Genomic DNA, 25,857 nt, shown 5'->3' with positions numbered 1-25,857 from the left:
TAAAACAAACACCAAGACTTACAGCAGATTGAAACCTGTTTATCATTCACAAATCAGGGAGTTCTCGCTTTGGGAGCCAAGTTTATAAAAGTGATTCATTTTCATTAACCTGGATAAACTGGGTCAAGGTATTTAAAGCTGACTTTATACTAACACTGTTTAGAACAGAGTATAGAACAAAGCAAGTACCCAACCCAGATCCAGGTCTTCTACAGACCGACTCACAGCTCAACAGAAACACGACATAGATGGTGAATCAATAAGGTCAGAACAGACTTACCAGGAAGCAAAGAGCACAGATGGTCAGGAGTGTCAGCGGGAGGCCAATAGAGACGATAACGCATGTTGTAACATGCATTATAAATTCAATTTTCATGTAATGCTGATATTCAGTGGAGTTTTCATAAAAAACTCCGGTGTTGGTGGTGTTGTTGTTGTAATCTCCCATTCTTCAGAGTTTAACCTGAAGTTAAGAACGTGAGATTAAGAATAGAAGTGATATTGACTTTTTTAAATACTGAAGACTTCAGAAGTTTCCCGATCTTACCAGGATGAAGTCCCTGCAGCGGTGCCTGATGTTCGTCTGCTGATATGATGGGGGCTGATAATTTATACTTCCTCTTTAAGGAAGTGAGAAAAAGGTCGTTTTGATCATGTTTCCACTGAACAAGGCAGAAATTGCATCACAGCCACAGATTCTGTAAGATAAGGAAAGCATGTTGCTAAATGCATACATCTCATTCTCTAAAAACGACCTTTATATGAGTTTGTATTTCATCAGTGGGGACTGCTGTTGCTTGGCTACAGACCTGTTATTTAAATCTTTTAGACCTGCAGAGCTGTTGGCTTACCTTTTTAGTTTAAGTCTGATGACTAATGAAATTCCCAAAGTATTGAATTCTGCTTTTGTGCTCCCATTTCTAGAGGAGGTGAGCCTTCAGCTATTGATAGCCTTTAGCTAAAGACTATGATAACGAGCTAAATCTTGTGAATTTACGTATTTATTCTCATATATTAACAGCTTTTTGTAAATTCAAGACGTTATTCTCTTGAATTAGTGACTTTTTTTTCATGTATCTATCGAGTTGTCAATTTACAAAAGCAATCATCTGGGGAAAACCGAATCTGTAATTACCTTTCTAGCTCTTCCAGAGTTCCTAACAAAGCCCACTGTTCCCTTGCTGTCTCTAAGGACCCTGAAAAGTTAGCACACAACATCCACTTCTAAATATAATTGTATTTTTTGTAATTATGCCAATGTGCCAAAAGATGAAATCATTATTTTCGTTAATTACTATTTTTATTGTTATTTTTCTAACGTGGGCATAATCACCTGTCGTATATCTGAGTGATGCTACACAGCTAATAATATTTGGGGTGTTAAGATACTGTTCATTGAAAGCAGACATGTATCTGTAAAGCTGTTTCGTAACTTCCTGCTTATGGTCAAGTTTTACGCAACAGTCAAGTTTCAGTGGAATCCGAGGCTCAAGCAGAAAACCACATTTACTCTGTGTGTGTGTGTGTGTGTGTGTGTGTGTGTGTGTGTGTGTGTGTGTGTGTGTGTGCTTTCAACACAATTTCAAAAGAAAAACGTAGGATTGTAGCAGCACGTTCCATGACGTGATCCAAAACATGCGAAAAACTGAAATATTTTAATATTGTATGTTTTTGTACAGGTGCTACAATTTTTTGTCCATTGAGGCTGTTTAGGGTCAAATTTGACCTGTACCTGGTTAGATGGGTTTTCGATATACCAGCGTCAATCTAGTCAAATTCTTTCCAACAAGGCAATGCCTCGTGTGCAAGGTCAGTTAAAGCCTGAATGGGAAGTCAAACCATTCAAACCCTGCCTTGGCCGGCTGGATCACCAGATCTTAATCCAGCTGAAAACCTGGGAAAACATCACCAAACTCCAAATGGAGAACCGCAATTCGGTGAACGAATCTTTTGAACGAATCATTTGACTGAACTGATTCTGGTGATTCAGTTCCCTGAAAAGAACTGTTTTTCCCATCACTGGAAACCACATTCTCCCCCTTGGTTGGAGATGTAAGGCAAGTCAAGGATAACTCAGGCCTGGCACGTCTTAAACTTGTAGTCTTTACCTATTCCTACTTCCTTGTTCCTCAGTTTCCTAACTCTTGCCATCATCACGATGTGGTCCCTCTTTTCTAAGGTCTTTTTGTTCTGGCTCTCCTTTCCCCCTTTAGGTCTCCACAGGCCAAACCATGTCAGCAAACACCTCGTCTTCCCTCTTCCCCTCAAACTCCACCACTAATAAATTCCTGATGTGCCTAAGGTCAAGAGCAATTGCCAACAACCTCCTTGCAATCTGTGCTGCTTACATCCTTCTCTTTCCCGTCGTCTTCTCTGTCCTCCACCTGGGTTACCAACGCTGGAAGCGACAGCGCTCTGGCTCCAAGGATGCTACAACCCCAACCGACCTCTTCACCTATCACACCATCGCCATACAGCTGATGGAGTTCTCAGGGTTTCTTGTGCTTACTGGGGGGATCTATGGCAATCATCTTCTCGTGACGGAGATAGGGGAAACCATTTTCAGTATGACCTTTAATGGTAAGGCCCTGTTCCACCTCCTGACCTGTGTGGAGCGCTACCTGGCTGTTGTTCACCCAGTCACCTATCTTCAGCTGAAACAGGCGAAGGGTGTCAGGATTACCAACATCAGCATTGGGTGTGTTTGGGTGCTCAGCTTTTTAACTCTGGCTTCCACCTTTGAAAGACGCTACGAGTTGAACTTCATCGCGTACATCTGCTTCATGTCTTCACTTTTGTTTGCCATCGCTTTTTGCAGCATTTCTGTCCTTTGCGCTCTCAAGCGCCCAGGTCCAGGGGGAACTAGTGGGAACAGAGGGCAGGTTAACCAATCGAAGCACAGGGCTTTCTACACCATCATGGCTATACTGGGAGTGCTGTTGGTACGGTTTGGAGGAGCTCTGAGCGTCTATCTGCTGATCAGTACACATAGTGTCAGCGTTGGGTGTATGGAGCTTCTGTGTCTCTTCTGGTTGGACTTCCCCTCTGTGCTGGTGTTACCTCTGCTGTTTCTACACCGAGCGGGTAAATTACGCTGTGGCAGACATGTCACTGCATCAGGGTGAGCAGGGGAGGAGTTTTGACTTGTACTGTTCATGGGTTTCATATGACATGACACAGCATTCGCAGCACCATCTTTAGGACCAACCTGGGGCCAAACAAGGACAAATGCCGTCAGCATCGCTATGTATGACAGAGCTTTAGAGCCAAACCAGCAAGAAAAATGTGGATTTTCAGTTTTAGGTCATAAAGTTCAGCAAACCACACAAGTATCAAAGTTAGCTTTAAAGTACCTTCAGTCTGTTTAAAGGAACACCAGGTAAGCAGCCAGATTTCTAAACTAAAACAAGAATCGTGGAGCATCTTTGGCTCCGGTTTTATAAACAACTGAAAGCCCAAACTTCTGAGTATCAGGATTTTAATTTTATTTAGAACAGCCTGTGACCACAAGGGAGTTGAAGCTGAGTAGTACATAACAGTATCGTCTTCGTATAAAGAGAAGAATTATGGAGCCCAATTTATTTAGATAACAAATTGACTTTTCAATAGAAAGCAATAAGATGGGTAGTATTTATCTGATTGACGATGATTTGTCCTAAAGATGGTGTCAGCAACCAAAAAGTCAGAAACCCATGAATAATGTGTCATGATTACTTCGCTTCACATGTTCAATTTCTTAAAGGTTCCATATTGTGCTAAAATGACCTTATTTATTCTTTTAGTGAAATTTGTGTCTCTTTGTCTTTCCTCCCAGCCCACAAAATGTGATATTTAATGACCAAACCTGTTCTTAGTAGAGCTTGTGAAAGTCTGACCTGATTGGTCCACTGGAGCAGATACCCCACCCACCCATCCCGGGAGGAGAATGCTGAAGTTGAGCCATCACTGCTCTGTTTTTGGCTGTAAACAGCCACATAGCTCCATGCTCAAGCTTCCCCTCTCAGAAGAAGACAGACTAAGTGTCTAGAGTTCATTTATCAGGAAATGTTCCAGCTACACTCAGTAAAACTGTGCATGTGTGTGCTAGTCACTTCACGGCCGACTGCTTTTCCAACTTTGGACAGTCCAACAGAGGGCTAGCCAATAGACTGGTCCTGAATCCAGGCGCATTACCAACCATCCTCCAACAAACCTGGGACCCTGGAAATGTGAGTATTTTAAATGCTGTGTGCTGTGGAGCAGATGGAAGAGCTTTTCCTCAGTGTCCCCCCTGTCTCTGTGTTAGCTTCAGGATGCTAACTTTAGCTGCAGTTAGCCTGTTGTTTTAGCCTGTAATGTTACGGTAAACGAGCTTCTCTGTTTTCTAAACATTGTGCACTCGGAGCTCGTGGCGCCGCTCTCAGTGACGTGGAAGAGCGGGGCGGTATCAGCGGTGGCTCATTTACATATGAAGGCCACGCCCACTAAATCAGAGCGTTCTGAACAGAGGGGCTATGAGAGCCTGGAAACAATGCTGCTGTGCTGGATTTATTGGCTTTTTGGACCAAAACATGTTACTACCACTTCATGAAGACATCAATGATCCAGATTAAACTGAAGAAAAGGAGCAGGAGATGGGACCTTTAAGTTGTTGAAAAAAATCCATGCAGTAATCTACTATATTGACGATAATCTACTATAATAATGATAATCTCTTCAAATTGAAGTCACACTGTGACAGGTTTACATTTCTACAAAGATGCCTGTAATACTTCCTCACAAGCCCATAGCTGAGGTTATATACTTAGTCTATGTGATACTTTGTGTGGAATTTATGAGTTTATGAAAACTGCAAATACAGCTAATTTTCAGCTTGATTATTATAGAATGTGCAGATTGTGATGTATAATATGGATGGGACAGTTTGAATGTAGGGACTCATAAATGAGAGAATGTGGTTAGAAAATGTGGTTTGTTGTTTCTGACACTTGTGTCAAGTGTCACAGCACTGGTTGCCCATTCGACAAACGTGTTGTCAGAGACCTGTGGTGTTAATATGTTTGTAATGTCTGTGTTTGATTGTTTTTTTAATCAAACTTCTACACGGTTCAAGTAACAGAGAAAATTGGGGAATTATTCAAATAGTGGTAAATCTGATTCTACGATCTGGCCTTCGGGTGACACAATACAAGATTTGAATGTGGTAATTTGGCGTAAATGGGAGTCATTAGTAGGGACAAGCAAACACACCTTAGGTACAGAAACGTATCACAAGTTCTTTGGAAGCGACTCCAGACGGTGTGTTGGACGGTTTAGAGACAGAAGAGAAGAAGGAAACTCTCCTGAGGTGGGTGTGCTTTAAGCATCTTCACTAAATTGTAGCTTATTCTGTTGTTTCTTTGCAGTTTTGACTATTTGATGTCATTTTTACACCCTTTCCTCTTTAGACCTTCATGTTTTGGAACATGTCTGTCGATTCTTCGCCTTCCAACGTCCTGCGCAATGACCTTCTCAACTCCTCCAACTCCTCCCTTTCTTCTCAAGAGACCTTGTGCTTCAGGGCCAGCACGGGCATCGCCATGTTTTCAGCTTTTTTAGTCACCTACATCCTCTTTCTGCCGGTCGTCTTCCTCATCTTCTACCTGGGTTACCAACAGTGGAAGACCCATCGCTCGGTGCCATCAACAGCGTCGTTTAACCCCAACGTCTTCACCTTTAACTCTGTGTCGATGCAGCTGGTTGAGGTTTTGGGTCTTATTCTTCATTTCTGCGGTGGCTACAACGCCAACGCAGAGATGATGGAGGCAGGGCGCTCCTTGTGGCTCTTCACCACGGTAGGACAGACTTTGTTCCACCTGCTGTCCTGTTTGGAGCTCTACGTAGCCGTTGTCCACCCCATCACCTACCTAGGACTGAGGAAGCCACTGGGCGTCAGGATAAGGAACATCATCATCGGATGTGTTTGGTTTCTGAGCTTTGGGTGGCTGGTTTTGATTTACACCTTCAGCTCTGACGTCTATTACTCCATGTGTGTCAGCTTCTTGGCCATCTTCATGACTGTCGTCTCTTTTTGCAGTTTTTTCATTCTCTGTGCTCTCAAACGCCCCGGACCAGGGGATGGGCCGAACAAGCAGCAGGTCGACCCGTCCAAGCAGAAGGCTTTCCACACCATCATTGCTGTGTTTGGAGCGCTGTTGTTGAGGTTTTGCAGCAACCTGATGAGCAACGTGATACATCAGTTGGGGTTGCTGGGCCCCCGTCATGTCTGTGTGCTGTTTCTGTCGTCTTTCTGGCTGGATCTTCCCAGCAACTTAGTCCTCCCTTTGCTGTTCCTACGCAGAGCGGGAAAACTACCCTAGACACATCTCCACCTACTGTCATGTAGATGGAGAGGTCATCAGTGATGGTCGATGTTAAGAGTTTGAGTCGAGGGAGCCCTGGTTACCTCCCTGAGCAAGCATCGAAGCTTCCTCCAATAGACCAAAGCCATGCTGTAAGCCAATCAAATCATCTAAACTGCCCGTAAACCTGTGACGGACTATTAACCCGCCCAGGACGCACTCAGCTTTTTACCCACTGATAGCAGAGACAGGCTCCACCTCTGGGACCCCAAACCGGATGGATGGTAAGGAGTGGGATATACCACGCTCAACCCATTTACCGGAAAAATCCATAAAAATGTTTTCATTCAAGATATTAAAAGACAAAAAAGATGCCTAGGTTGTCTTTCTTTTAGAGCTAAGTTGATCTTTTTGGTTTTGATGATCGTATAAGTGTTTTCTGTTCAATTGTAAAAAAAAAAAAAAGTCTGCCTTATTTTGTTGAAATTTTTTTAAATCACTTGTCTTGAGCTCTTTCACAAAATATTTTATTAAAGTTCAGATTTCACACTGTGAATTTCTTTTTCTAACTTGTTACAAGCAAATTTATGAGTCAGAATAAATGTGTTTAAAGTTTAAGTGAGGGAGTGGGCTAGGGAGATATAGAGATGTACAGATTTAAGTCGTCTACGTAAAGAATGAGCCATGTGTCACTGAAACAGAGGGATGAGGAGGGGTCTGACAGGTCGGGGGTAACATAATTTTTTTTTTGTGCTGAACTTGAATTCTGTGTGTGTGTATTCTGTGTGTATATATATATATATATATATATATATATATATATATATATATATATAAATATATATATATATATATATATATATATATATATATATAAATATATATATATATATATATATATATATATATATATATATATATATATATAAATATATATATATATATATATATATATATATATATATAAATATATATATATATATATATATATATATATATATATATATATATATGTGTGTGTGTGTATATATGTGTGTGTGTGTATATATGTGTGTGTGTATAATTTTATATGGGATGGGTACCTTTCACATTTCACATTTGAAACTATATGTTACCAACTCCTGGTACCTGGCAATCAGTATAGGGCCTCAACGGTACCAATTTTTGGTACTTTTTTGAGTTTATGATGTAATAAAACTCAAAAACATCATCTGCGCAAAGAATGAGCCATGTGTCTCTAAAACGGAGGGATGAGGAGGGGTCTGACAGGTCAGGGGTAACGTAATTTTTTTTTTGTGCTGATTGTGTTTAGAGAAACAATCCTAAATGGAGATTATTTTAAAACAACTTGAATTCTGTGTGTGTGTGTGTGTGTGTGTGTGTGTGTGTGTGTGTGTGTGTGTGTGTGTGTGTGTGTAAAGGTAAGCTAAATAGTAACAATACACACATACAAACACAGAATTACCATCAGAAATAAAAATCAAAGCAGGGGTAAAATATATATATATATATATATATATATAATTTTATATGGGATGGGTACCTTTCACATTTCACATTTGAAACTATATGATACCAATGCCTGGTACCTGGCAATCAGTATTGGCCCTCAACGGTACCAATTTTTGGTACTTTTTTGAGTTTATGATGTAAAAAAATCAATTTGTGTAAAAATAAAATGTCATTTTTTTATTATTAAACATATCTTTTTTCAACATATCAACTTGCATTGCTGTGTTTGTCCAGCATGGAAAATCTCCTACTCTTCCACTCCCTCACAGTCACAAGGATGTGTTTAGGTACCTAAACATGGTACCTTTAGATTTCACATGAATCGATACCCGTTTCTTTTGACAGAATTTGGTTGGTACCTATAAAAGTACCTACCTCAGTACCCATCCCTTCATGTTATATTGTCTTTTTCTTTTACAGTCATCAGACAATGATTCAAACCTCTACTTATTCAATGAATTAGCGCCATGGTGCTGAGTTATCTTAAATGACTAAAATGTAAAACAGGAAGTTGAAATCTGTTTTTTTTTATTTACCAAACGCTTAACTTGGAATTTGACCCATTTTTATTTTAAAACTTTCTGCATGTATATCCTGGTAATGGAGCTGCCTCCCCAGAGAGGTCTGCAGAGTCAGGGGCCTGACGGTGGAGGTCTGCAGACAGACGATCTCATTTTTAAACACTAAATATCTAAACCGAGGGTTGGGTGTCAGAGCTAAAACAAGCTCTCCTGACTGTGCTCTGAATCCTCAAAATAATGTTTTCAGAATGCTGCTGAGTGTAAGTTAAACACCAGCTGACTGGTTTCACCTCCGGTCTCTGTAAAGAACAGGAGGAGGTTGGAATTTGACCTTTACAAGCACTGGCTTGGCCCCTCGTGGTCGAGGCTTATTTCGTATAAAGTTCCCTGGTCCAAGTGTGAAAAGACTGAGAAAGCTCCTTTTTCCAGAAACAGAGAATTTATTCATCCTTTCATATGGTGTTTGTACATACAGGTGAGTCTAAACGGTAGAAAACACTTTCACAGTCAGCGGTGGAGGAATTGAAGGTTTGTCAGAGTCAGAGTCACGTTGGGGCCCCGGCCCCCTGGTGGCTCTTCATGTGTGTTTTCAGACAGTGTCCCTGAGTGAAGGCTTTCTCACAGACTGAACACTTGTACGGTCTCTCTCCGTTGTGCGTCCTCATGTGGACTTTCAGGTACTTCTTCCGAGCGCACGCTTTCCCACAGATCCCGCACACGAACGGTTTGAGGTCCGAATGCACCGTCATGTGGTCGTCCAGGTTGACTTTACGTTTGAAGGACCAGTCACAGTCAGGGCAGCGGTACGGTGTCTCCCCCGTGTGGACCCTGATGTGAACCGTCAACGCGCCCTTGGTGATGAAACCCTTCCCGCACTCGCCACACTGGTACGGCTTCTCGTTGGTGTGCGTTCTCATGTGGACCTGCAGCTCCTTGCTCGTCAGGAACATTTTGCAGCAAACGTCGCAGAGGTACGACCTCTCCCTCACCGTGTGGATCTTCTCGTGTTGTCTGAGCGTGCCGAGGAGTTTGAAACTCCTCCCGCAAACCTGACAGCTGTGCGGTCTCTCCTCCATGTGGGTCATCTTGTGGCGGGACAGAGACCTGTAGTCACTCAGGGACTTTCCACACACGCCACAGAGGTGCGTGTGAGTCATCTGGTGAGCTTTCAGCAGCGACTTCAGTCCGAAGGTTTTCCCACAGGTGTGACATTTGTGCCGTTTTGATGCGTGGTGCAGTTTCCGGTGATTCTCCAAAGACGCCTCCAACGCAAACCTCTCAGGACAGACGCCACATTTGAACGGTTTCTCTCCGGAGTGGGCCGCCACGTGCTCGTTGAAGCTGAGGACGCAGCTGAAAGACTCCCCACACGCGTGGCAGTCCTCGGTTTTATGGTGACTAACATGATGCTCCTTTAGGGCTTCGGGGGACTCTGACTGATCCCCACAAACCCCACAGAGACCGTCTGGGTCCTCCATGTGACTCCAGGAATGTTTAATAAGCAGGACTTCAGAGTCCTGCGGCGCTCCACAAACCCTGCAGGGGAAAGCGTCGTTCTCTGTCTTCGTGTCCGTCACTCTGACAGCAGATCGTCTGAGTTTCTGTTTCTTGGTCGTCTGCAGCTCTGGTTTCCAGTCCTCATCGCTGTCCTCTACCTTTTCATTTCTGTCATCCTCCTTAGCTCTGGAGTCCTCACGTGGCTCTGATAGTCCACAATCGTTAGCTTCCTCTGTTTCCAAGTCTTGTTGGTTTGACGTCGAGCTGTGCGACACCTCGTCTTTGCAACCGTCGACCTCCTGAGTGGAGCAGCTGAGGGGAACAGGTGCAGAGGTGATGCATTTGAAATCTGATAAAAAACTATTTAAAGTTAAGACAAAACTATTCAGCCAGGTGTATGCTATGTCGAGTCTGTAAGATCCCCCCTCCAAAAATAGAGCATCAACTTTGCATGTGTGTCTGTGTCTGTGTCTGCCTCAACCTCCTCCTCAGCCTGGATGTTGGTGTTTTGGTTGTATTGGGACGAGGAACGGAAATTCCTGCAGACGCTACCTTTAAAGAAAGAAAACCGACATGAGGGGTCGATACGATGGGATGCTAACGTCAATCAGGAGTTTGATCTGTGAGTTTTAGTGTGTTGGTTTAATCACAGACAGCTTGGCCTGACTTTAATCAAAAACAAAGATCTATAGGATGATGACTGTGTTGTTACCACACAGTAAATAAATGAAGTGCAAACATTTTCCTGTCAAGTTCCTCTTGAACTAGAGCAGGGGTCTTCAACCTGTGGCTCTGGAGCCTAATGTGGCTCTTTGACTCCTTTGCAGTGGCTCCTTGTAGCTTTTAAATATTATTATTCAAATACAGTTTTTTATTTTTCTTACAGAGGTATTAATGAAAACAACACAGACACTAAGTGAAATCATGATTTTACACTTTGTACTAAAAATGCATCACCCCTTGAAATAAAACTTTCAATTTTTTGAGATTTTTGCAGATTAAGAAAAAGAATTCCCCATTGTTTTGGATATTTAACAAATTTTTGAAATTTTTTTTTTTTGTAAATACCATTTTTTTTTTGCAATTTTAGAAAGTATTACAATTTTTGGAAACCAAGCAAAATTTTTAAATTGCATTATTCAGGTTTTTTTTCGCAAATTTATGACATTTCAGCAAATTTTTTGAAATAGCAAAATTTTTCACATTTTTATTTACCAATTTTTTGATTTTTTTTTCATTTAACTAATTGAATATTCATAAATTTTGCATACTTATTAAATCTATTACATTGCAAATTTATTTTTTTCCTTAAATTTGCAAATTTATTGGAATAGCAAAAGTTTTCAAATTTTTTATGTTCCAATTTTTTGAATTTTTTTTATTTTAACTAATTGAATTTTCATACATTTTGCATATTAATTAAACCTATCACATTGCAAATTTATTTTTTTCCTTAAATTTGCAAATTTATTTAAAAAAAAAAACTTAAAAATTACTTTTACAATTTTATGAACACAACAGCTTATATAATTATTTAACAGATTGTAAACTTTTTTGTCTTAATGTGAAGATAAAGTAGATTTTGTGGCTCCCGAATGAGTTTCACCCATGTGAGCTGAGGCACTCTTTTTAAAGTAAAGGTTACAGACTCCTGAACTACAGAAACTAAACTTTGTCAACCAACATCTCCTCCATGTTGTTTCAGCCCAACAGGCGCTAATTCCTGCCACAAAAAAAAAAGGAAAACTGGCGCTCACTGACTGTCAAAAACGTGTGATGATGTCCACATGCTGTTGGCTGAATACTTCCTGTTTTGCCTTTTAAAGCATCTGATGACGTGCCTTGGTACCTTGTGGGAACCTTGTCTCGATCACACATCAACACGTCAGAGGTCGACACGGAGGCGTCAGAGTTCCCTTTTCCCTGTAGAGGATCAGCATCTTCCTCATCGTTTCTCTTCTGTGAAAACAAAGTGATTCAACTCTTTCATTAACCTTTTAAACTTCCTAACATGGTGATGTCAGATTAACACTTCTCTCTGGCCTGAAACCTTTCTCAGAACATCACCTTCAGTCGGATGTAAACGGTCGCCTTCCTTCGCTCTGAGCAGCTGAAGTTTCTGTGGATCTCCTCCGGCGTCACCGCCCTCAGCTCCAGAGGACGTAACCTGCGCCTGCCATCCAACGCCAACACGTCAAACAGTTTGTCGGCTCCTGACAGCTGAGGGACGGTGGACCTCAGGAGGTCCAGGAAGTCCAGCTCCTGCAGGTCTCTGGGACACTTCAGATTGTGTAGAGGACATTTCTCGAGGACTGTCGGAGGAAAGATGAGAAGAGAGGAAAGACGGTTAACCATATTTAACCTTAATGTTGACTGGACGTATCAGTTTCTGTTTGGCTGAACTTCTTCACACTCACTGCTGTTTGTGAGCACAGTGGTCTGAGGGTCCTCAAGGATCCGGATCATGAGGTGAACAGGTCTGCAGGACTTCCTCTTCTTAAACCGACACCTGGCAGAAAAAAAAAAAAAAGATTTGTGCACTCCTAAACATTCATCCTCAGTCAAACATCTTTTTTAAATGAATAAAACAGCAAATTGTGCAAAATTCAAACATCCTCTCACCCTGATGCAGCTGAATTAGTTGAGTCTTCCTCCTCATCTTCCTCATATGTCCTGCTACCCTTGCACTGTCTCACATCTGTAAAAATCAGAAATAAATCAGGTATTATTGATTCTAACATGTCATGTCTTGTGCTGATTAAGCTTGTTTTATTGTAAACACGTGGCCTACAGCAGACTTCGACTTATCTCGCTTTTAATAATATTGTGATAAAACCATAATTTAAAAGATAATTATTACTTTTTGATCGATTTAAACTGAGCCGAATTAAAGACAATGTCCAGTTGTTTGATAAAATATAAAAAAGTTTTAGATATGAGGGTGGATTAAGTGCCTAAAGTTGAGTTTGAGTTAAATTAACATATTTCTAAAGGGAGTTCCGCATGTCTCTGTCTGAACATCCCTCTACATCCGGGTTTTTATATTTTAATTCCAACACAAAGATATAAAAAACTAACCTTCTTTGTTTGGTGTCACCAGGAGATCCTCCAGCTGCTTCTTCTGACGGTCTATCTCCTGTTTAAAGCCCGAAGCCTCCTCCTCATATTCGGCTACGATTCTGTCCACAGCCGCTAGGATCTCCCGGGAGGCGGCGGCGAGTCTCTCGGTGACGAAGCTCCGCAGAGCCTCGCTCCGACTCATTTTAATCACTAATGTGTTTTATCTGCAAAACTGAGGCCAGAGTTTGGGTTTTCAAACAGAGCATCCTCTACGAGCCAGCGCTGTTTACGCTTCGGGGATGGGAAAAAATGTCTTCCGAGTGGAAACCGAGACGCGGAATAAAAGTTCCGCCCTCGTTCCTCCTCTTCTTCGGGTTTTTATTTGTAATTATTGACCAAAATAGGTAGATTTAAATAAAAAAAAAAAAGTACAATTCAGTTAAACTGCTAAAAAAGTTAGCAACAGAAATCCACAAATTTCAAGAAACTACACTGACAGCTAGTTTTTTTTTTTTTTTTTTTTTTTATGGACAATGAGGTCCAGGGTTAAAATAAATTTTTTTAAAAAACTAAATAAATAAACAAATAAATAAAAAATAAATAAAATTTGTTGGGATTAATGTTGAGGAATATTTTGAGATTAAAGTGGAAATTAAGTTGCATGGTTACAAGATAAACCATGAAAAAAAGCCCAAATGCTGCAACACTAAAATTGAAATTGAATAGTTGGAATGTTACAAGATAAAAGTGAAAATAAAATTAAAAATCTTACACAAATCTCACACAAAAAAGGCAGACGTGTTCAAGATTAAGCGTGGAAGAAGCCATAGTGATGTGAGCTTCAAATCAAACAAAGTTAAAACGTTTAAAGATAATCTTGAGAAAAATTAATAATATTACAAGATCAAGTTGAAAACAGTAAAAAAAACATTACAAAATAAATAATGAAAAAAATAAATAGAATAATAAAAAAAATCGAAGTACTTCAAGACTAAAGAAAATAAGAAGCCAAAGTGTTGCAACATTAAAACCCAAAAAGTCAGGTGTTCGTCGAACAAGATTTGACATGGTTTTAAGTCCATGTGTCATGAAATTAAAGAAAAAAAAATCATAATTTATGTGAAAAAAGACAGAACCTTATAGAAAAAAAGGGAAAAAATAGTCAAAATGTTGCAAGATCTTGATTGAAAATAGTCAAAACATTTTGCGAAATTAAGATTAAACTTCAACAAAAAAAAGAGGTTAAGTCTTACAAGATTAAAGCTTAAAAATAACTGTAATATTACATGGTATAATACAAGACGATTAAAAAAGTTACAAGATTTAAGTCAAAACTAAGACCTTTTTTTTAATTAAAAAAAAAACTTGTGTTAAAACCTTCAGTTTCACAAGTCTTTAATTAATTTTACATCTAAAAGTTTGAAAAAGAACAAATTTCAGGAGATCAAAGTCAAAACTCTGTTAAAATACTTAGAGAACAGTCTCAAAAAGTCTGACTGCTTCAAAATGAATCCTTAAAAAAAGTCAGAGCATTAAATGATCAAACTCAAAAGAAAATTTAAATACTAAGAGATTTAGATCAAAATAGAGTCTAAATATTTGGAGTGTAAAAAGTTTGTTAAGGTGACTGAATGAATGAATGAAACTCGAGGTGTTGTTGTAGTTTAATTACACAGAATGAACACAGAGGGGAGCTCCAGCACAAGAGCAGCATGCTGTAACTTCTGTCATGGTGCATCAGTTTAGACAGGATATGTACATTTCACAGCAGTCGACTTTCCAGATTAACATCAGTCACTGAACTTTCTAACGGGTTTCCTGGGTTTTGTGGCGGTCAGAAGTCGATATGAGGGAGACAACAGGCATCTCATCTTCAGCTCTCCTCCTCCTCTTCCTCGTCTCTGTTCCCCTCTTCCTCTGTCCTCTCTCTGGCTATTTTCACCGGCATGCTCGACTTCCTCGACTTCTTCTTTGGCACAGTGTCACATGTTTCCCAGTGTCGCTGCTGATTGGTCAGTGGGCTGCTGCCTTGTTCTGGGACGCCGTCGTCGTGTGGCTCGGGTTGACTCTGGTAGCTTGAAACAGTGATGGAGGCGGGGTCAGGGAGGGGAGCAGATTCAGGACTTGAACAGTCTGTTTTCTCTGGTGTTTGAGAAAACAGGGGCCTGAGGGAGGGAGGGGAGCCAGGTGAGGGCGCTCTTTGAGCTGGAGAGACTTGGGGAGGAGGTGGAGCCTGAGTCTGCAGGTCAAACCTGGAGGTGGGGTCACTCAGGGTGAAGTTCTGGTTGGTGTCTTGCGTCAGAGTCTTGGATGGCGGTGGTGTGTTTCCCTGAAAGCCTTGTTGGACGTTTGCTCGGCAGTTTAACCCATTCTTCGCCGTGTGTTCGTGCACGTCCTGATCCTGCTGCCAGAGTGTGTTTCTGATCTCGTTCTCCCTGCAGAGCTGCGTCTGGGTGGTGTTCACATTTCTACGAACACTTCTGTGAATTTCAGAGTGTGCGTTTGAGCGAGGGTCGAGGTTTCTGTTGGTGTGGACCTCTCTGCTGACGCCCGTGTGGAGCCGCGGGTTTGGGTTGGCGCTGTGTCTGTTTCTGCTTCGTAGTGAGCTGAAGACCATGGTGCAGCCCGCCACTGTGCAGTGATGTTTGATCTTCAAGTGGACGGCGTTGTAGTGGATCTTCAGGGTTCCTGTAAGAACGGGAAATGATGCTGAGTACAGCAACAACTCTCTAGGACCCCCGAGTGACGATCAAAGCTCAGGGATCTGGGAAGTTGTTACAAAACTTTGGAAATCCAAAGACAAAAGATCAACTTAGGATCTTGAGTTGGATTCTTTAACCACAAGATACAAGATCAGATGTGATCACTACTTTTGGACCTCCTTTTTTAACCCTCAACTCAAAGACAGTTAAAGGATCTTGCCTCAAACCCACAGGGACCTACAGATGAGGGATCAGTTAAGGACCTAGACCAAATGCCACCCGAGAATACAAAACCAGCCGAGGATCTCAGTTCAGACCTTGTGAAACTTCAAGACCGATCAGGGGGGGATTGAGGATCAGGTTAAACCTCGTATGGCCCCTGAGAACAAGATCCCAAGTCTCCAGATGATTAAGTTCCTAAATTGGACTTTATGGAACCAAAAGACATAAAGTCAGTTGAGGTTCTTGGAGAGCCAACTGGACCTTTAAAGAGTCTATTGGTACAAGATCGACTGAGGAACAGAAATTAAAGTCTGGGAAAACTTAAACAGATCAAGTTCACGTTTGGTTCCCGAATTTGACTTGATTAGATCCAAGAGTGTTGGATCTCCATATAAAATCTTTGAAGTCCAGAGACCTCCTCCTTCGTACGAGGAAGACTTAGTCAAAAATGAAAGCAGAGGACTAACAGTGTGCCTACCTTTGTCGTAGAAGCTTTTCCCACAAACGCCACAACAGACCCGCCCCTTCCGACCTCCTGCTGAGGAAAGAGAAGGAAGGGTGCAGAGGGACGTTGGAAGAGGGTGCAACGAGGAAGGAGTGGATGGAAGAGGATGGAAGGAAGAAGAAGAAAATGAGGAGGTAGGGAGAGTAGGGAAGAAGGAGGAAGAGAAGGAAGGAAGAGGACTGAGGGAGCGGGAAGAGGAGCTTTGTGGATTCTTAAAGGAAGAGGGAGAAAGTGGAGAGACTGAGGAGGTGATCTCTGGTTTGGACACGCTCCTGTCGTCATGGAACCAAGGTTTATGATGCTCGGTTATCTGGGACAGGTTTGGCTGGTCTGGGTCTGCTTTGATTTTTATCGGAGGTTCATCTTTGCATCGCTGCAACACATGGTCCTCCTCTTTCTGTCCTCTTCGTCCTTCCTGCCTGGGTCTTTCAGCCAGTCTGGGATTGCTTGGTTTTCTTGTGTACGAAACCGGACTTTGAGGAACCAGGTCCTGAAACAGGACAAAAAAGAGAAGAAGAGTTTCAGGATCATACAAACCAAACTCAATCAGAAACTTGATAAAGTCATAAAGTCATTGGTTGAGAATGAGTGGGTGCAACTTGGAGTTTTGAAGAAAGTACCTTGGTGGGAAGGTGGAAGGTGGAGTTTGGGAAGTGGAAAGGCAGAAGCAGAGACAGTCCACCTGGGAAGTTTTCAAAATGTTGCACCGCGTGGTTTGGTGTGCTGTTTTTGTTGAACCGACAGACATCACCACCTGATCCCAGATTTCCTCTTGTGTTTTTAAACTCTCCAGGTGTCCCAGATCTTCGTTCTGCAAAGGTGCTGATGTTTGACTGGTGGTTGGCGGCTGCCAGGCACTGAAAGGACATCAGCTCCACGATGGGGCGCGTCTCACCGAAGCGAAGGAACTGCTTGAGGACGAGTCGCTCTTCTTCGGGCGTCACCATTGTCCAGCGGTCCAAGACCTTTCCGTTGGGGTACTGGATGGAAATATAAACAAGTGTTAAACTGGAGTTTAATATTTGAAAGCCCAAAACACAGAAGACCCCAGCAACTCCAGGAATCAGAGAGGAAACCCAAAGACAGGACAGCAAGGAGTTTTCCTACAGTTTCTTTGATTTACCTGCAGCTTGTACCCTCTGACGTAATCCCCCAAGCTCCAGCCCAGTGTGTGCAGTATGTGTCCGACCTGGAGCAAACATCAAGAGTAACATACTCTGCACTAAAACATCATATTATTACTGTTTTTTAATGTGTGCATCACAGGTACCTGCTCCGGGGTCAGGATGCTGTAGAGACGATCCAGCAGGATTTTGAGGCGAACAGGGACAGCCTGAGCTCCATACAAGACCAGGGAGCTCACGTCGAAAACCAGCCCAGGAAGGGCCACCTCAACTGGGCCACAGCTGGAGAAAGGCTGGGCGTGAAACTGGAGCTTCTCCAACGCTGCAGAAGAAGAGGACGACACTTTGTTGTTACTCGGTACGTTATCCTCCATTATCAGACATAAATTTAGACGACTGTGAAGAAGATCGTGATCAACAGATTTTATCTCTAAGAATGGTCATTGGTCACAAGGGGGAGCACTAACAACGCGGCTGTCTGCAGTAGCCGCCACGCAACAAATAATCAAAGCACTTCAAATGAAAGAAGACATTGATGAAATAAAAACACTGAAACCAATAAAAATGCAACAAGGAACTTCCCTGACGTGCTCCAAAGACGTGTAAAGGATGAAATGTGTTGGTGCAGATGTTCTCTCCAGATGCTTTCAGCGATCTGATGACAGCGACACCCGACTTAGTGTCACCCAGGTGACGCCACACATCTGCAGTGTGTGCATGCGTTGGTGTGTGTGTCAGTTTTGTGGCTTAAGTCCAACATTGTGTTTCTGTCAGACTGAAAAGTACAAACTCGGCTGTAAATCTGCAGAACGACGCTCGGATGATACAGAAGAGTTAACGGAGTTTAATCTGTGCCTCAACATTTAATTTTCCAACGTTTGTTTTTCCTTCGACTCACCGTGGGCCACCCAACTGTGTCCGCAGCGGTCACATGACCTGATCTGGACGCTCCCAGGTTTGAAGCAGACGCAGCTGCAGGTGGAGGCGGTGCACCTGATGGACTGACGGACAGGGGGACACATACATAGTTATTTTTTTTGTCCCTATCAAAGAGAAGAAGAAGCTCGTGTACAGAAATAAAGTGAGAACACAGAGTAAAGGTTCGTACCTCTTCATGGTCCAGAGTCATCCTCATGTCTTCGTCCTGCTGTCAGAGAAAATAACAAGATCAGAATCTCCAATCTTTAATCAATAAATATTATTTTTTTAATAACTCAGCTTTAAAAAGACACAAGTGTTTGGGGGTATATTTTTTATTATTTTTTTAAAACACCCCAAAAATATTTATCTATTTATTGAAGCATGAACAGGAATTCTTCAACCTAAGTTTTTCCTTTTTTTTTTTTTTTTTTGACAGTCTTGATTTTTCAGTTATTTCAGAGCAAAAATTCTTATTAGTGGACAAAATACGTTATAACATTTTTGTGAAAAATGTTGTCTTTATTTTATCTCATGTAGAAGGAACTAACTTTCAAATGGTCACAATTTAACATAATTTTTTTATCTGCTACATTTTTAACATTCTTATCCTATTATTCCTTTTTTTATCACACGGTGTAGAAATTAATGATTTAATTTTTTTAAATTACTTCTTTCAGATGCAATCTATTTCAAATTTCAAATCAATGTTATTTGATTAACTTGATAAATTTTGATGAGTTTTGGTTATTTAAAAAACAAAGTTTTGGCCTATTTTTTTTTCTTAAAGCTGATTAAAAAAATATTAATAAAATCAACATTATGCTTCAGTTAAAATTCAGAAAACATGCTGAATAAAGGAATCAAAATGTGATTTTTTAAAATATTTAGAATCATTTACTATTTTAAAAAGTGACTGATTTAATTAATATAAAATCAAACTGACCTGTTTGATGCTGAATCCTCCACAGATGAAAAAAAAATCCTCTCCTTGTTGTTTTATTCCTTCTTCGGTTTCTCTTCTTGTATCTTCTTCTCTTTAAGGTTTATCGCTCCGTCTCTTCCCACTCCTGACTTCCTCCTCCCCCCCTCCTCTCCCTCTTTTATACATTCAGTGTTTCCTTCCTTTAAAGACTCTCCATCTTTTGACTCCTCCCTCGATCTGCGGCAAACAGAAGTGGTTGGACGAGAAACGAATCCTGGATGTTTTCATGTTCTCTCTTCTTCTTCTTTGTTCAGAGATGAACTACATCAAAGGCCACAAACACTCAGGAGGGTCAAAGGTCACAGGTGTGAGGCGAGCGCAGTGTCTGTGAAGCCTGTTGCTCATTTTAGTCCCCAAAATGTTTCATAAATAAATAAAAACTCATAAATACCCTTAAATGTAACATGATAAACTAAAGGAGCTTGCTAGATATCAAGTTTGTCCGGGTTGATTAAAATCAGTGAGATCAAAAAAAAAAAAAAAAAAAAAAGAATAGTCATACCCTTTGTGAACAGCAGAGGGCCCTTTCCATCTTGACTTCTGGTCTTGAACACCTCTTTCCATGCAAACACAAATAAGTCATTCTTCTGAATCAGTGAATTACAATATTACTGAAACGTTGTGAAAACCTTTGTCCGTTATTTGATTCCACTTATCGGCTAATTCTAGCTAGTTAGCGATGCTCAAATTAGCATAACTGTCTCGCAACATTCCCGTCTCGGGTACTCGCAAATAAAGCACACCTCACTTCTGGTGGCGCGCTGATACATCCAACAATTTCACTTTTTGTCCTTCTTTTGGGAGATTTCCTTAATTCCCGTTAGTTTTAGTAAAAGTACTTTTTGACCCCTCCAAAATAAAAGCCTTTTGTTATCAAAATAGGAGATAAAGTGCAAATAGTTTGGCGCAGTAAAAAGGCACATAAAAGCATTCCAAATAAATTTTTTCAAAGTGATTTTTAAGTGATAACGCTTAATCATAAATTGAGTTACTCACAAATTAAAAAATTGTGAACTAGCATCATGAAGATCAGTTTTATGACAACACAATGCGAAATAAGGCAACTCCACCAAAGTGTCTTAAAAACTCTCGACATTTTTGAGACTTGTCATTTTATTTGAGCAAGTTTTTCCCAGAGCTAGCATCCTGACAACCGCCACATGGTCCCACCTTAACTCCGCCCCTTTTTCCTGGTCTTTCTGACTCTGAATGAGACGATAGTCTACTACATAAATATCATGATGTACTGAAGATTTGAAATTAGAGATTAAGACTATTTTTGAATCAGTGGTGTCGCCCCCTAGTGGCTATCAAAATTAACCCATGCTATCTATTCTGTTCAAGCATGTAGCCGTCCTTGGTGTGCCCATCAGCCCCTGTGTCCCCTGGGAAACAGCTCCCCTCTGGGAGGAAGGTTCCCCCCTGAGGGTCAGATTGAATCAGGTGACAGTAGGACACCTGGCCCACCGCATGCTCGCACTCACACACAAACACACAAGGTTAAATGAATCAGAGTGAGGAGACACCTTTGTGCCTTCATTAAGGTCTCGTTTTGATGTAGTTTGGCCAAACTGGATTAGGACCAACAGAGTCCTCGAGCAGCTGAAGAAAAACTGCAGAAAGAAGAAAGACGGAGACGACGACTTCACAGTTTGTCTCCCCGGAGCAGAAACGACCTGAAAAGTTTTGATATTGTTGATCAGAGGTGCACACACACACACACACACACACACACACACACACACACACACACACACACACACACACACACACACACACACACACACACACAGTGAAGGTAGGGCTGTTGGACAGGCTGGGTGTCTGCTGGGATCTGGAGGACCTCTTTCCTGTTTTGATGTCGTACTAATTAGAATATCTCACGATGTGTGTGTGATCACCGCCGCTGGTTGACACACTTCCCATCCAGAACCGCTCAGAGGAGACGTGTTTGAAATGCAGCAGCGGTACCACCTCCTCGCTGTCCTGAGAGCATCTGTGTGTGTGTGTGTGTGTGTGTGTGTGTGTGTGTGTGTGTGTGTGTGTGTGTCCTGGTCCTGTATTCTTGGCTCCATCTCTAACTAAATGAACCAGATCACACAAAAGCAAAACAGAAACTCCAACACTTGGAAAGACGATAATCGCTGTCGGCACTATGAATCTTGTTGCACAACATTTGCAAACGTCACATTGTTTGATTTTGTCCACTGATGATGAACACAAACAAAAATAACGGAGCCACATCCAACGCAAGACATGTGATCCCTGCTGTGAGCTCTTGGTCTCGCCTGGGTTGATCTGAAAGCAACTCAAAATGAGGTCCCCTGGACTTCCTACCAAGTGTCTCCAATCCCCAAACTGTGTGCTTTGGGTGCCACTGGGTTGCAAGGCTTGGCATCCCCACTTGACTACTGTTAAAAGGTTTGTCTTCTTGTATTTTCTTCTCTGTCAGGTTTATCACTTTGTCTCTGAGTCTGATCCACAACAACGTCAGGGACAAACGTTTGACCGATGGACTTGTGACAGCAGTCCGAGCCTGGAAACTTAGTGCCATTTGAGACACTTAGTTTGCGGATTGGCGACACTTGTTTGGAAATCCAGGGTGCCTCAAGTCCATCATCCAAACTTTTCTCCCTGATGTTGTAGAGGATCAGACTCAGGGCGGGTATATACGGTAAAGGCGGTCCTCGAGTTACGAACGAGTTCCGTTCCTACGACGCATCTTAACCTGAAATTTTGCGTAAGTCGGATCTTCACCCTAAATACCCCCTAAATCTCTAGATAACTATCCAAATACATGTATCAAACTTCATATTCAAACTGGGAAGACAGTACAGACAATTAAAATAGACATTTCAATTAAAACAGAAAATTTACACTAAGACGCAACTCGAGACAAAGTGGACGATGCTGATGACTGCGAGGCACTGCGTAGCTGTGTATTCTTAAGCACTCCACGTCAAAAACCAGAACATGTCCAAACCTTCCTTTATTTTCTTACGTACATCGGTCGTTTGTTCCTGACGTCGTGGATCAGACTCAGAGACAGAGTGATTAACTTTACAGAGAATAAGATACAAGAAGTCAAACTTTCTGACAGTAGTCAAGTCGGGATGCCAGGCCTTGCAACCCAGCGCCATCTGAAGCACTCGGTTTGCGGATTGGCGACACTTGTTAGAAAGTCCAGGGTACTTCAAGTCCATTGACCAAACTTTTCTCCCTGATGTTGAGGTGGATCAGACTCAGGGCAGGTAAATACAGTAAAGGCGGTCCTCAAGTTACAAACACGTGGTAACCTGAAATTTGACGTCAGTCGGATTTACACCCTAAATACCCTCTAAATCTCTAAATAACTATCAAAATACATGTATTATTCTTCATATTCATGGGAAAACAGTCAAGACAATTAAAATAGACTTTTGTTCACCCCCTTAAATACTAGCTTTATTTTGAAAGTCACCCCCTGAAATTGTGAAAACCATCTACAGGACGCCATTTTTTACTGTTTTGTCAGTTTGTTTTCCTTCTTCAGTGTATTGTGATTGTGACGCAACACTTTCGTCCTACTTTAATGTTATACTCGCTTTCTGCTACAATTTGGTGTTAGCTGCAGGTTTGTATGATAATTTGTTTCCTGACAGTGTTGAAAATAATGATGACCCAGTACATATTTCATATTCTGGATCTTAGTATCCAGAATATTTCCAGGATCTGGATCGTACTTTTACATCTGTCAGAAATTACGGTGACTTTGTCTTGTGTTGTTTTGCAAAGCAATCCGACCATTTATGGTGGAGTTATATACACATATGATGAAAACAGCCCTATCTCACAATGATAAAGAATCCTTAAAAAAAGTCCTGGATCCAGACGGTGATCCGGATCACCTCCAAAATTTAATCACTTCTTCTTAATCCCATTTTGAACATTTCCTGAAAATTTCATCAAGATCTGAAGATAAAACATCACACTGACAGGACGTTATTGACTACTGACTATCGAATTTCAACTGATATGTATCAGTGAATTTAGTAGTCCAACGGGTGGCTGTTATTTGTTTTCAAAGCGGGTTAAAAAAACGAAGAGGCAGCATCCCGGCGCTCCAAAACAGGCCGTCAGTTTGAGTTTTCCCTCTCTGTCACTTTTCTGTCATTTGTCGCCACAAACGTCGGCTTCAGGGGCTCCGGAGGTGAATTTTACATGACACCAAAACCTGCCCGTGTGGCGAGCGTTAGGAGCTTTTAGGCCTCTTTAGCGTGTGTCCCGCCACTGTCTGAGTGTGTGTGTGTGTGTGTGTGTGTCCTCTCTTTCTTCTCACACTCTCCCCCTTCCTCCACTCTTACCAGTCCCTTATCCCACCCCTCAGAGTGTGTGTGAGTGTGTGTGATCCCGCCCTCCTTCTATCTGTGTCATTACTCCACCCGAGAGCCAGCGTTCCTCTTTGTTGTGCGTCCAACTTGGCACCGGAGCAGTGGCTGCTGGGAAAAGTGTGTGTTTAAGTGTGTGTGCTGTCACAGGTACAACTAGGACAGCAGGCAGGGAGGAACAAGGACTGGCGGAGATGAAACGTGAAGTTTTTGAAATAAAGCGCTGAATATTCATGAGGGAGATCCAAACAAAAACAGGACGCCGCCATTGATTTATTTATTCTTTCAGTACTTTTTGTTTTCTTTGGATGATTTGATTTTTGACTCTTTTTCTAATGAGCTCCAAATCCGAAACAAGCCGAGGAGAAGATGACAGAAACACACACTTCTCAGCGTCCGCGGCTCAGCGTGTGGCTAATATTCAATGAGAGGACACCCGCTCAAGTTTAATCCCGTTAGATCCTGGGAGCGAGCGGAGGATTTAAGTCCCGCTTCAATGGCTCAGATGTAAAGAAGTGGCGTTGGAGTGTTTCATCCAGGGATTAAGTTGTATTTCCTGACATTTTATGGTGTCAAAGTGTTTGGCCACAAAGTAAGACGACACACGACGAGACACGACTTTGGTGTTTTGGCAGCTAGCTTCAGATTTGTCACATTCAGCCGCTTCATCGGGACTTAGACTTAATCTGTCGTCTGAGAGCGGGACAAACTCGGACCAAGACACCGGACGTCTGCGGCTGAATAAAACCCGTCACTTCTGGGAACACCAGAGTCAGCCGTCCGGACTGTGATGCTAAGCTAAGCTAGCCGGTCCATTGAAAAGCAATGACAGGAGAATCAACAAATAAAGGAGGAGGAAGAGCTTTGGACGCTTTCAAGTGTCTGAGGATCAGACGTTTGTGTGAAAGATCGAGGAGAGGGAAATCGCAGAGGTGGCGAAAAATTTTCCAGCATCAGCTCGTCAACACGACGAACACCAGAGAAAAGAAAAGTTTGTGGACAACAACTCCAGGAAAAGTTGAAAATATCGTCTGTCTTCTTTGATGCTGCCCAAGACATGTCCAACACCTACTGCTTTAAAACAGTAGAGGGCGCCCCTATGGGTGAGGCAAACTGTTGTTCACAACCCCAGCAGCAAGGCGATGAAATACGGAGAGACACAGTGACCATCCAGAACAAAGAGACTCCAGCACTAGTTTCAGATGAGAGAGCTTCCCATGAGGGGATCCACCCTTCAGTCAGAAAATCAGTTTGGATTTAGTTGATATTCTTTAACCCAAAACTCCTCTCTACCTGGGGTCCCTCATCCAGGTCTACACTCCTTCTGGTCCTCTACGCTCTGCTTGTGAAAGACGCCTGGTGCTCCCAGCCCAGCGCGGCTCCAAATCTCTGGCCAGACTCTTCTCCTCTGTTGTTCCCAAACGGTGAATGAATTACCTAACTCTATACGATCCACAGAGTCCCTTTCTACTTTAAGAGACGTCTGAAGACTCATCTGTTCAGGGAACACTTAGACCTTAATCTGAGCCTCTTTGTCCTCAGGGGGAGAATGAGTCAGAAGGTCTCAGACCCAGCTCTTAGTGAGTTTTCAGCACTGATTACTGAATGTTGTTGAAGGTTGAAGTATAGTGTTGCAGCAATTAATTGCACTAACTAGGTTTTCCTTTTGTCTAAATTCTTGCTTTTGTTGTACGCCACTTTGGACAAAAGTGTCTGCTAAATGAAACTGTAGAACTGTATCTTCTGACTATCGAGCCTTGTGGCTGTAAGGTGGGTTCCCCCATGACAGTTTATGCTAAATAATGGTGGTTGTCCCTAAGCACTTCTGCTGTCCTCAAGCTCCGTTTCCACCAAGCGGTCCACTTAAGTTCGTCTCAGTACGACACACATTTTGTAGCGTTTCCTTTGTCTAAAACCAGGACAGGTCCCCAAATTACCGACCCGTACCGTCCCACTCTTTGGTGCCCTTCTGTTGGGGTACCAGACATACTGATCCAACCCCAGAAGGTGGAGCTAGAAACACTGCAGTCTGTTGATTGGTGGAAAGAATGGTCACTTCCTGTGTGACAGCAGCTGCTGTATTTTTTCCTTCCCTGAAACAAAGTTTGATTGATCTTTGTAACA

At 42.0% G+C, this 25,857-nt stretch overlaps 3 protein-coding genes across 3 annotated transcripts in view; all 3 read right to left on the bottom strand.

Annotated features, from left to right (window-relative positions):
* LOC141784193 (G-protein coupled receptor 4-like) overlaps positions 1-3,448 on the bottom strand; it is a 4,443-nt gene extending 995 nt beyond the window's left edge. Inside the window, exons 1-2 of the mRNA XM_074661936.1 lie at positions 548-3,448; positions 281-463 (exon numbers count right to left, since the gene is read on the bottom strand). Of these exons, the coding sequence (XP_074518037.1) occupies positions 281-448 (168 nt within the window). The 5' untranslated portion in view covers positions 449-463; positions 548-3,448. The remainder of the gene's footprint in view (positions 1-280; positions 464-547) is intronic.
* A 4,928-nt stretch (positions 3,449-8,376) lies between these two features.
* Positions 8,377-13,250, bottom strand: LOC141811104 (uncharacterized). The gene is made up of 6 exons (XM_074699020.1): positions 12,929-13,250; positions 12,473-12,548; positions 12,268-12,359; positions 11,918-12,162; positions 11,700-11,809; positions 8,377-10,162 (listed from the first exon to the last, which is right to left on the bottom strand). Exons 1-6 carry the CDS (start codon positions 13,110-13,112, stop codon positions 8,899-8,901), a joined length of 1,971 nt encoding a protein of 656 aa, XP_074555121.1. The 5' UTR covers positions 13,113-13,250; the 3' UTR covers positions 8,377-8,898.
* A 1,378-nt stretch (positions 13,251-14,628) lies between these two features.
* Positions 14,629-18,671, bottom strand: LOC141811103 (zinc finger protein basonuclin-2). The gene is made up of 7 exons (XM_074699019.1): positions 18,572-18,671; positions 18,362-18,464; positions 17,610-17,785; positions 17,463-17,528; positions 16,960-17,319; positions 16,313-16,829; positions 14,629-15,598 (listed from the first exon to the last, which is right to left on the bottom strand). The coding sequence occupies exons 1-7, from the start codon at positions 18,596-18,598 to the stop codon at positions 14,784-14,786; spliced, it is 2,064 nt and encodes a 687-aa protein (XP_074555120.1). The 5' UTR covers positions 18,599-18,671; the 3' UTR covers positions 14,629-14,783.
* Positions 18,672-25,857: the final 7,186 nt, after the last annotated feature.

The sequence above is a fragment of the Halichoeres trimaculatus genome, unplaced genomic scaffold (genome assembly GCF_033239565.1).
Source record: "Halichoeres trimaculatus isolate MK-OKI-2021-1 unplaced genomic scaffold, fHalTri1.1 fHalTri1_scaffold_22, whole genome shotgun sequence".
NCBI lineage: Eukaryota > Metazoa > Chordata > Actinopteri > Labriformes > Labridae > Halichoeres > Halichoeres trimaculatus.
The sequence above is the reverse complement of the archived record's forward strand: the minus strand, read 5'-3'. Positions and strand labels throughout refer to the sequence as shown.